Source organism: Zootoca vivipara, chromosome 1, assembly GCF_963506605.1.
Source record: "Zootoca vivipara chromosome 1, rZooViv1.1, whole genome shotgun sequence".
Classification (NCBI taxonomy): domain Eukaryota; kingdom Metazoa; phylum Chordata; class Lepidosauria; order Squamata; family Lacertidae; genus Zootoca; species Zootoca vivipara.
In genome coordinates, this window is record NC_083276.1 from 83,796,206 (window position 1) to 83,808,476 (window position 12,271).

General features: G+C 46.5%; 1 protein-coding gene across 1 annotated transcript in view; it reads right to left on the minus strand.

The window, feature by feature from the left end:
* Positions 1 to 12,271, minus strand: part of LOC118090550 (unconventional myosin-X) — a 78,645-nt gene that overhangs the window by 39,545 nt on the left and 26,829 nt on the right. Inside the window, exons 8-15 of the mRNA XM_035126417.2 lie at positions 11,836 to 11,920; positions 8,316 to 8,419; positions 6,882 to 7,011; positions 6,156 to 6,274; positions 3,196 to 3,342; positions 2,039 to 2,139; positions 1,604 to 1,670; positions 875 to 967 (exon numbers count right to left, since the gene is read on the minus strand). Coding sequence (XP_034982308.2) covers positions 875 to 967; positions 1,604 to 1,670; positions 2,039 to 2,139; positions 3,196 to 3,342; positions 6,156 to 6,274; positions 6,882 to 7,011; positions 8,316 to 8,419; positions 11,836 to 11,920 — 846 coding nt within the window. The remainder of the gene's footprint in view (positions 1 to 874; positions 968 to 1,603; positions 1,671 to 2,038; positions 2,140 to 3,195; positions 3,343 to 6,155; positions 6,275 to 6,881; positions 7,012 to 8,315; positions 8,420 to 11,835; positions 11,921 to 12,271) is intronic.

Genomic DNA, 12,271 nt, shown 5'->3' on the forward strand with positions numbered 1-12,271 from the left:
CTATCCCTTTGGTGTGTTAGATATATGAATCAAAGCTATATACCACCACCCACTGCAATATATGCATTCCACACAGGGCTGCCCCTCAATACTGTCTGGAAGCTGCAGCTGGTCCAGAATGCAGAGGGTAGGCTGCCAACTAGTGCCAACCAAGCAGATCAAATACCACTGCAATAATTTAGAATAGATTCTAATGCATTTGTTTCCAGGTCCAGTTCAAAGTAATGGTTTTTACTTTTAAAACCTTAAGTGGTTTGTGTTTCAGGTCCTTGAAGGAATGCCTCCTCCCTAAATGTTCCCCCTTTCTGTTTCATGGTCATCAGGTAAGGTCCTGTTTTGTTCCCACTCACCACCCTCTTGTTGGGGGCTATGAGATCTGGGATTGTCTCTGCAATGGCATTTTATATTTCAAACTCCTTGTCTAAGAAGGTCTGCCTACTCACTCCTGATTCTTAGAAGGGTGCTTAAAAATCATTTTATCCACAAAGGTGTTTTGGTTGCTGGGAGGCAACTGATGTTGGCTTTATTTAGTTTGCCTTCCAATTTCTGGTTTGTTAATACAGCAATCCTGCAATTTAGGTTACTTTCTGGAGATTGCACATAGTCAAAACACATTGGGTTCAGTGGTGGGAGGGATTGCCAAAGTCTTTTTCCCCAGGTGCCTGTCTGCTTTTGGCCCCTTGATTGATGATGATGATTATTATTATATAAATAAAGCTGAATACACACAAGTTAAAATCAGGCTTACTATATTGGGATTGTAATATTTTACATTGGTTTTGATATTATTATTATTATTAAGCCTACGATATACATTTTAGAAATGCATAGATAAATGCATGCAAATGCTGTGTATACATGCATCTTCACTTACCCCATGCTGGTTGTGCAGCTTTTCCAAAAGGGTACTGTCTGTGCCTTTGGGGAATCTACTCTCTTCATTAACCAGGGCCAGCAAACCAAGTTTCTGTAGCCAAAAAAGAAAGAGACTTGTAGTCAGCCAACAGACTATGGCCGCTGGTGACAAGGTGGGATGTAAGGTGGAGAGGGAAGCAAGACATCTAACTGGGATGTGGGGGTGCGGAGGGCAGGGTATTTTAGAAAACAGTTGTAGATATGCAGTTGTAAAGGGGAATGAGCAAAGAAATGACGTTAAAAATGAAAATGAGGAACTAATAACCCAGGTAACTAGTGATCATTTAATGTAATGTTATGTTGCTCAGCCTAAAGTAAGGTTGGAGGTGTAAAAATTGTATGTACGTAAGGACAGCAAATACACACACACACACACACACACACACACACATTGAGCTAGCCATGATTTCCACTCATACCTCCCCCCTTCTTTTTCCTTACACTCTTCTTTTTCCTTACACTCTTCTTCTTTTTCTTCACAATGAACGCTTCCAACTTCTGAATGAAGCCTGTCCATTTCCATAAAAGTAACAGAAGCCAAGGTGGGGAGAGGCAAAATACCAGCTATAAACTCAGGCACAGAAACAAGGCTTGCTACTTGGGATCAAGGTCAGAGAGAAAACCCCAGTCTACAAAGGAAGCATACTCTTGACTTCATGCTAACCCATCACACCGGAGAGAGGCCTACCTTCTCAATAAGATCCAGGCACTCTGCATTGTCCATCCAATCAATGGCTTCCCAGCTTATCCCCTCTCTGACAAAAAGAGAGGGGAAACACAAGTCAGGCACTCATATTTGCAGAGAGCAGGAGTTAAGAAACAGTAAGACGCTTTGGACAGGACAGAAGTGCAAGAAAAGGAGAATATCATCCGTGGGAGGGGAAAAGCAGAGAGGAAGGTAAAACTGCTCCCAGGCAGCAAAGTAGTGGATGACTCTTGCTTTTATCAAGCTTCCCAAGGATTTCCTTGACCCCCACATGGATTGTCAGTGATGAAATCCAAAGCGGCTTTTCTGCTAGCAGTTTTTCCTCCTCCATCTGAGAGCAATGGGCTCTCTTGGTTGCCAGGGGCCACTACCAATAAGCAATAGCCACTGCCTCCTGAAAAGGCCACTTTTAACTACCTGTTGTACTCAAGCTGCTCCAGGGAGAATATGTGCTTGTTGAAGTACTCCTGGAGCTTCTCATTTGCATAGTTAATGTTAAACTGCTCAAAACGATTCACCTGTGCGTGTGACAAGAGAAACCAATATTAGCACCCATGTTCTTGGTCTGGGGGAAAAACATTTTTCCCTTGAGGGCTGCAAGGAAGAGGAAGTGCATGCGGGAAGCAATGGCGGGTCAGCGGAAGTGCCAAGGGTCAGCTTGTTATTGCCTCTCCTGCCGGCTGCTGCCAGTCTGGGCATGCAGTGGCACAGAAACTGCAGAGACTGCAAATGACAAGGCTGCCCATTCAAGGTGTAACAAGGCACATAAAGAAAAGGATCAGTGAATGAAGCTCACTGGGTGACCTTGGGTCTGTCGCAGTCTCTCAACCTAATCTACCTCACAGGGTTGTAGCATAGATAAGTTGTCGTGTGGTTGAGACCCATCAGTAATATTATTATTATTATTATTATTATTATTATTATTATTATTATTATACAGTGCCACCTTAAGCTCTTTGGAGAAAAGGTGGGATATAAATGTAATAATGAAAGGAGAGGAGGACACAAGGGAGTGCATGCCCATGTAACATACGTGCCAAGAGAATTTGACTAAATGCCTTACCAAAGGAATTTTCACCGGACATTGTCAAAGTTTGGGGAAGGGCTGTAGCTCAGTGGTAGAGCATATGCTTTGCATGCAGAAAGTCCCAGGTTCAATCCCTGGGTTCTCCAGGTATGACTGGGAATGCCCTGTGTCTGGAGCCCTGGAAAGTCGCTGCCAGTCTGTGTAGACAATACTGAGGTACCGGTAGATGGACCTGGTTGCCTGACTTGGTGTATTTCAACAAACAATATACAGGGTGGAGTAATAAATGAGCAAATTTTTGTGTGTGACTTTGACTTGGTGTATGGCAACTGCCTTTGTTTCCAATTACAAGAATGAGGTTCAAGGGGCAATTACAATACCATCCCCTGCCCAACTGGCTTGGTATCAAGCAATTTATGTTCCAATGTGCTGAAATTACCCTGGAAGGCCTCTACCTTGCCTCCAGGTAATCAGCTCAGCTTGTTTTCTGCATGCACAGGAACTTTCTTTGGTCCATGCAGCAATCCCCAAAAGTTTAATTTCTAACCTGGAAATTCTCAAACCCGAAGATATCCAGGATTCCAACAGACTTAAAGTTTTCCTTCCCTTTTATCTTTGAGTTAATCTTGCCAATGATCCATGAGAAGCACTGTGAATAAAGGGCCATGGCGAGAGAGTCTCTAGAGTCAGCAGCCTAGGGGCAAACAGGGAGGAAGACAATGCTTGTCAGTAAGCAATGAAGTTGGGGGGGGGACAACAAACATCACTATATGCTGGAGAGCAACATAGGATACTATGGGGAGATCGAGGCAGCAAAGGCCTGGCAAATGAACATTATCCCTGGGGAACTAATTTTAAGTGTAGAACAGCAGAGAAACTGCAGCTGAAACTCAGGTGCCTGAATTTGTCAAGGATGGGATGACTGCTATCAAGCATGCCTACCAGCTCCATCTGTGCCAAACTAGGCCTTGTTGTCACCATGAGAAAATGAGGTATAAACCTGGGTCTGGACTGCAAGTGGGGGACGTACATACTATATACATAGACATGTTTTGAAGAAAAGGGTTTAGCATAGTCTTTTACATGGCATGCAAGCCTTCCATGAAGAGGAATCTGAAAAAGTCCAGTGGAGACATGTAGTTTCATTGCCTTGGTTACTCTTTGTGAGAATTAGGCCCTTGTCAGTCCAAGCTTCCTCCTCTAGGAGGGTGCCTAAAGAAGCCCCTTTGCTTTCCTCCATCAGCTGCCTCACACTACCAAGTGTTTTCGCTTCTCACAGGCCGTCTTTACCCGGGGATGCAAGGGGTGCGGGGCACCTGGGTGCTGAATTTGGGGGGGCGCCCATTGCTGAAGCCACTTGAGCTCTTAACTATTTACCTGTTATGAAATAATAAATAATTCTGATCAAGCTAGAAAAACAAAATACATATATACCTAGGTACTACCAAAATGTATACCTACTGTTTCGCTAAAGGACTTTTGACTTTGTGCGCTCATTTACCAAAGACGTGCCACGCCAGCGGCGCTTGTCAGACTCAATGACAGCGCTTGTCATTCACAACAGTGCCGTGCACGTGAAATTAACTCTTACATCAAAATATTATGTTACATATTGTATTGAGCTACTATGCGGCAGCAGGGTCAGCGGCATCTTTGACACGACTCATGTTTCTCCTAAGTAGGTGCCTAAACAATACTTATAAGTTTAGGTGTGGTGGTGTTGTATAAGTGTATTGTAAATAAATGAACAAATAAAAAAAGTTTCATTTCTTTTTCCTCCCTTCTTTTGTAAACAAGAGATAAGGCATAAGCGTGGTGTCTGACATAAGCATAATAAAAGTTAATTTGGGGACTAAACTAAATTTGGGGGCGCTGGGCGGATCTTTGACCCCGGCGGCGCATATGCTAAGACAGTGCTGCTCACAGGAAACTATAGATCAAAAGGCAGGAGATCCACAAGGTCTCTCCTTTGGCTCAGTGACCACCACTGTCCTTTAGGAAGCCTGAGGCCTAAATCACACATTACAAAGAATACTTGGTGGCTGCCTCCTTGCATCTCCTCAGTAATATTTAGTCAAGGAAGATGCATGATGCCAGCACACTGAGACTTTCCCTGCCCCTGCTCTGCATCACTGGCTGCTGCTTGCAGGGGGAAAGGAAACTCTGGGCACAATGATGCCCTCTCAAATGGTATTTAACTAAACAGGGCCGAAAAGACATGATGGAAAGATGCAGGTGGGCAACAGCTACACATTCCCTGTATTGTATAGTTTGGGCTGGAGCCAACTGCGCTTAGTGAAGCACAGACAGGGAGGAGCGGAATTCAAGTGGCCAGACCGCCTGGTAATTCAACATCTCTGCAACATCTTCCAGGAACGGGTGCTTGACTCAACGCACCCAGGACTAGGACAAAAGCAGGGGTGGGCGGCACACAGACACGTGCGTTCTGTCAAAGGCCCCATTGACTAGCCTCAGCTCCTTCTGTCTAACGCACTGGAAAATGCCAGTGCTTGGCATTATAATTAGCTCTGCGTACTCTGCAAACTGACTGGCATCAGAGTCTCTCATGCATCTGGCAATAGTTGGCTGGCATTCCTAGCAGGCTGGGATGCGGAAAGTGGGCATTTGGCAGCAGGAAGTCTAACTAGTGAGGAAGGGCTATTGAGAAGTGTGCCACAGTGCCCTCATGTTCTGCTTGCAGGTTTCCAATAGGCATCTGATTTGTCACTGTGGGAAGAGTGCTGGACTGAGTGGGCCTTTGGCCTGATGCAACTGGGCTTCATCCTCTTGCTGCACTTATCTACAAGAGAATCCATTTATTTGCTTGTTGCCTCTCCAGAGACACCCAGCTCACATTATGCAGCATCTGCAGCAGAGAATGGGGGGAGGGGGGTATGATGACTCAGGCCTGGGGGCAAATGCAGCCCTCTAAGCCACTCTACCTGACCCACAGGTCTCTACCTAGACCACACACCTTACTGGCCCCTGCTCTGCACCCTCCTTGAGAATTTTGCCCAGCTGGAATATGTCCCTGAACTCTGAGAATACCTCTTGCTCATCTGGTTGAAGATACAGAGAAGTGTGAGACTCCATGCAGAAGGTACCCTACTGTACAAGTGTCACATTCATCGCTTTGTCCCCAGTTACTGTACCTTTGGTCCCACTTGGTGCCAGCATGTGGCCCTCAGATGGCAGCTGAAAAAGATTCCCCAACCCAGCTCTACAGCGGTACAGTTGTTAACAAGGCTGATTCACCCACTCTCCCTGCCTTGCAAATGGCTTCCCTACATCCCAGCTCACTCAAATTCCTGAGCCACAGTGCACATTCTGGGAAGCCCTCCTCAAGGGTTGGGGGTGGGGGGAGTATGTAATGTTCAAATCCGAGGCATCCCTCAACCGCTATTTCCCCTTGACAACTATGTGAGTGCTGCCACCTAGGGGCAAGTGCCCTTCATAGCCAGGCGCCAACCACCATGCTTAGTACAAAGTTGTTGGCTACTCACTCACCTGCTCCACAGTGAGGGGAGAGCTGATCTCCTCTCCCCGTAGGAACATGGATCTCTGGGTGAGCACCTCAGACAACTGGAAGGCATCCAAGCCAAGCAGCTCGCTGACATTGTTCAGCACTAGGAGAGAGGATGATAAAAGAGAGATGGCAGTACAATAATGCTTGCGATAATGTGTTCTTATTATGTGGAAGTGATTGATGAGGGAGGGGGCCACTCCTCAAAAAGGGACAGGAAGCCAATACAATCAAGAGGCAGGATAGGCGTTTGGAGAGATCTTGCTGGCAACTCCTGATCCCCCAAGACTCCACTGATAGGCCCAGGGGGAAGGCGTGAAAACAACAGAAACACATTAACCATGACATTCCAAAACGTGGCAAAGCTATCTCTGGCAAGCTAGCATGACAACTAGGGTAGAGGATTTGTAAGCACGAAACTATAGTTTCACAATATGGTGTGTGCATGTTCAAGCCCATTCGCCCACTCAAAACCTAACTTGAATTGGGGGGTTAAAAATCTACTGTGAATATAGCAGTGTCTCATATTAGGAAGAACTAGACTTGGAATTGTCTCCCAACTCCTACAGCTCCTGGGCATCCATTTTGTCCTGTGTGCAGTAGCAGAAAGGCAACAAAGCCTGCCAAGTGGATCAGCATGATCACCAAAACGATGAGGGAGGAGAAGCAGATTCCAGGTGGGGACGCCTTCACAGAAGGGTGCCGCTTACCAGTTTTTGTTGTAATCTGAGCTCCTCCGGCCGTCATAAACTCAATGTTTCCAAGTTGCAGGATGCCAGACAGGAGTTTGAAAATGTCTCTGATCTCTTCAGAACCGAATCCCATCACTTCGAGGGCAGTCTGCTCAAAACACATTGGAGTTAGGTTAATTCCACTGTCACCCACCACCATCGGGCCAATCTTAGACTTGATATAAAGCAATCCTTACACATCAGCACACACAAACCAGTTAACACATCCCTCTGTGAGATTTTGCTTTCTAAGGCTAGCATCCTAAACACACTCACTATGAAGCAGCTCTACAGAGGTCCATGGAACTTACTTCTGAGTAAACCTGCTGGGATCGTCCTAGTTCAGTCCTTTGGAGAGACTGTTTCATGGACTCTCCTGTTTCCTTGATTCCATATTGCAGCTGTGATTTTTGCCACAATGAACACAGAGCCAAGAATGCTCTCGGTAATAAGTTGAGCCTGGTTTCAGTTAGCCTTGCACCTTATATCCTGGTGGCAGTCAGACCCAATATGCAAGAGGATCCACAACAGGGGCAGAGATCCTGTGACCTTCCAGCTGTTGCTGGACTACAGCTCCCATGATCTATCAGCAGTGTCCACATTGGCTAACACTGTCCAGAAAAATTTGGAGGGCCACAGGATCTCTATCCCTAAGCTACAAGAAGACCCTCTTGTACTTCCAGGCTTTTCCTTAAGCGAATCCTCTTCTGCTCTTTTTCTAGCATGCCCTTTCCTTGCCGTTATTCTACCGCCTGCCTTTCGATTTTATCTCCTATACAGCACTCTGATTCAAAAGTGCTTTATAAATAATAAATATGATTCCTATAGCACCCTCACATCTTTTCCCTACTTCTACATTACAAATCAGTGCCCATATTTTTGCAGGCAAAATCCTTCCCCCAGCTCCTTTTTTTAAAGTGATGGGAACAAATGTAGTAGTACAGAATGGCAAGAAACAGGGGGGGGGGGGGGAATACGCTAGTGGGAAGACAATGATAAGTGTCTGTTACTTTAGTCTAAGCAGCCTCTCTAAATTGCTATCAAACAAAGCACACAATTAGCAGGCACCACGTGCAGACAGGCCATCGAGAGTGAAAAATGATCCTCTTGCATTCAATTATTTTGCAATTTAGTCTTCATCAAAGGAAGGAACAGACACACCCTTCCCTTTACACACACACACACACACACACACACACACAGTGTGAACCCCCTCCCCTCGCATCATTGCCTAATGCAGGTGTGTGAAACCATTGTATCCCCCAGATATTGCTGAACTACAACATGCATCATCCCTGGCCATTGGCCATGCTTGCTAGGGCTGATGGGAGTTGTAGTTCCGAAACATCTGGAGGGCCACAGCTTACCCACACCTAGCCTAAAGTCTTACCTGGAGTCAAAAGGAAGACTCACCATGACCTTGCTGAACATCTCTTTGTCGTCCAGGTTCTCATTGGTTACACAGCCAGACTGGTTTAAGTAACGATAGCTCTTGGGCTCCAGCAGGACCAGGGCTTCTGTAGCGAGGCAGCTCCCCAAAGGAGAAGCAAACATATTGGAGGTCAGGGTAGGAGGGTGGGGGGAGAGAAGAGGCAAACAAACAGGGAGAGATGAACCAGGGACATCCAGAAAGCAACCAACTCTTCTTCCACTTGCTCCTTTCTCTGGTGTTGTCTAGACAGCACTCCCAGTTCAACATCATAGGACCAAACCACAGCATGGCAAAGTCTACCCCCCAAAACAACAACAACTCAAGGACAATATATTGTAAAATAAGTTGTGGGGAGCCAACACTAGCCTGTAGCTGCCTTGTCCACAGCAGAAATAAGGCATTTTTAAATTGTAAGCAGCCCTGGCAACTTGCGGTTTTGAATGGCAAGTGAGAGGGCTACTTAATCCATGAGGTAAAAATATAAGGAGGATCCTGCTGGATCAGTTTAAAGGCCTATCTAGTCCAGTATTCAGCTTCCCAAAGTGGCCAACCTGTAGTGAAAGCAGCCTGGATGGGTGGTTTAGAGTTGGAAAAGAGCAAGTGGGTTAAGCGGTTTAAGTATACCCTCCTTTTGCTGCTGCTCTGTTCAAAATTAGAGACACCCAATGCTGTTTTTCTCTTCTTTTCAAATAAACTTGCTAGGAAGTAACCTGTAATGTCTAGTTTGCCCCAACGCTCAAAATACTGGGAACTAAACAACCAATTCCCAGGCATCTAAATGCAGAAGACTTCTAAACCCAGTTATTGGTGCATCAGTAAGTACAGCAGCAATTGTGCCAAATAGATATACCTTCCTGTGGTTGCTGGCAGAAATTCCCCCTTCTCCAGCCCAGGGACTGCTAAAGTGTGTGAAGGTACCATATTACTCTGCTAGGGACATTCCTGGATGCCACTGCAAATTCCCTCTCTGCCAATCTGAGATATAGGGTTGTCATATTTCGAAAAGTAAAAACCAGGACACCCCGAAAGTTGTTGAACTTTTTTTAGGAAGCGGAGTTTGGCCCAGTTGCAGACACACCACAGAAGAAATACCACAAATTCCACTCACTGGAATCTGAGGTCAGGGGGTTTTCAGCTCCATTCCCAGGCTCACTAGGATCCTGATAAAAGTATTATTTAAGAGTGTACCAAAGCTTGGTCTCTGTATCAGCAGCTACACCCTTTCCCTCTTAAACTAGGCCGACTGCATCAGAAATAAAGGCCACTCCCTCCAAAACAACCCAAGCAGAGAATGGCCCAAGGAAGTCTGAGATGCGTCTCCAATGCAAATTTTTCATGGCTAATTCCAATTTCAGCCTTGCTTTTTGTAGTGCCCCACATTCATTGTGGGATTTCTGGGACATAAACCCCTGAGGCATTTTCCTCAAACAATTCAACCAAAGTTTTCTTGCTTCTAGTGTATGGTTCCCCACCCCCAGCTTTGAATTTGTGGCAACGGTTAATGTGGTGGCATGTAACATGGAAAACTAGCCATTGCTAATTCAACTGATTTAGGTCACGGACAATCCCTCAAAGGAAGAAGGGGGTTCTGGGGGAAATATGCAAGTCTTCCTGTGGCAGGAGGGAGGGGAAGTTGAATCTGATCAGCGGTAAGGCACAGGGAGCTGCAAACAGCATGGTGGGCTGGGAGATGCAAAAAGGGCTGGTGGAAGGAAGAGAGCAATGCACTGACCAGCCCTCGTGAAAAACATGCCTCTGTTAACTGTCCAAGGGCATGGTTAAGTAAAGAAATTGGGCTACTGATTCTGTGGGCAACACAGGTGTCTCCCTGCTCTCTTCTGCACTCCTACAAGAGGGACGAGTAGGCCCTAAACAGGAAATACAAGCCATTATTTAAATACATCGTCTCAGAGTGGACTTGATATATGATATCCTTCCTTGAAGTTGTAGGAGAAATGCCATTCACAAACTGGAATTCTGCGTTCAGGACTCCACCGTTAATTTGTACAAAGCAAGGGTGCGTCAGAGGCCAAATCCAGCCCTCTAGGCCTCTCTGTCTACTCTTTGGCACTCTCCTCAGACCATACCCAGCTCCTCACTGGTCCCTAAAGTGTTTCTGTCTAGAACAGGGGTCAGCAACCTTTTTCAGCCATGGGCCGGTCCACTGTCCCTCAGACCATGTGGTGGGCTGGATTATATTTTTTTTTGGGGGGGGGGAATGAACGAATTCCTATGCCCCACAAATAATCCAGAGATGCATTTTAAATAAAAGCATACATTCTACTCATGTAAAAACACCAGACAGGCCCCACAAAAAAACCCAGAGATGCATTTTAAATAAAAGGACACATTCTGCTCATGTAAAAACACGCTGATTCTCAGACCATCTGTGGGCCATTTTAAGAAGGCAATGGGGCCGCATCCGGCCCACGGGCCTTAGGCTGCCTACCCCTGGTCTAGAATGAGTCCTGACAGCGCCTCTCACTTGCCTGGATGGAAGATAGAAGGGTGTTTGTGTGAAAACTGGCCTACTGTATAAAGGTACAAATTTACACCTGCTCTTCGACTTGCCTTTGCCTCTGGCTCCACCCACCGCTGGCATGTGGCCCTCAGAGCGTTGACTGGAAAGGAACGTGGCCCTTGGGCTGACAAAAAATTCCCACCCTGGTGTAGATTTTTATTCTTAAGATTCTGATTCTGAGTCTGTTCCTCCTCTGAAAACTGGGGTATTAGCCTATCCTCTGAGCCACTCTGCAAGAGTGGGGATCCTCCAGCCCACATGGGCAATCTTGGCCCTCCAGGGGCTTCAGTTTGGTCTGCAAGGCCAAACCACACCCACTCATCCATCAGCTGTCAGCAGTGGTGACGTCAGCAGATGGGCGGGAGGACAAGGTTTAATCCTGCACTGCCTGCCCGCATGCCCTGTTTCCAGCAGGGAACACTATCACACAGCAAACGGCAGCAAGATTTAATCTCCACTTATCAGCTGATGGGCGGAAATTAAAGCCTTCTCAAAATTGCAGCTCCTGTGCTTCTCTAGCCAGCAGCAGAAGCAAGGGGAGGGGGAGAAGAGTCTACCCCACCCTCCCCTGTGCCACCGAGCACCAGCTCACAGGAGAAGCAGCACTTTTGAGAAGCACATCAAGAGAAACCCCTGGTCCAGTTTCAGCTGAAATGAGACCATGGGGGCTTCTTCTCCCATGAGCAGGAGGGTGACAACAAGGGGGAGATGGGGAGAGGCTCTTGTCCTTTGCTTGGCTGCTGCCGCTGCCCACAGGAGAATTGCACAGAGTTCCAATCCTTTGCAAGCCTCCCTCCCTTGGTTTAAGTTCAGTGCCAAAAGGATTTTGACTGGTGAATGGCCCCACCCACCTGTCAAGTTTGGCCCGTGAGGAGCCCTAATAAGGATCTGGCCCGAAAAGGTTCCCCACCGCTGCCTGACTGTGAGAGCATTGCTCTTCTTGTTGAATGAGGGAAAGCAACTTTGGGAAACCTCATTACCTTTGTGTTCCTCGCTGACGCCCGCTAACAAGGCATAGAAGATATGATAATTACGTTCCTCTGGGTTCTGATGGACAACTCTGTTCTGAAACAAAGAAGAATGAAGGGTGTGACCCCAACGGCACACACAAACTAGCAGAGCTCCTGGCAATGAAATGTGTGCTCGACATAGGAGGAAGGACAGCCACTGTGCTTAGCCCTGTTTCTGTTACATCAAGAACATTAAAAGAATCCAGGTAGGTGTGTGTCGCCGCATACAGTTTTACATGCAATTGGTCCTGGGTTCTATGCAAAAATAAGGGAAGTCCACACCAAAACCCATAACCAGTCACCTTTTAATCTGCATTTCCACGCACCAAATTATATCCCTCCTTGAGTGGGGCTTCTTGAGTGATTACTGAGGATTGAGGTCTTGTGCTGTCTTCCTTCACTGCCA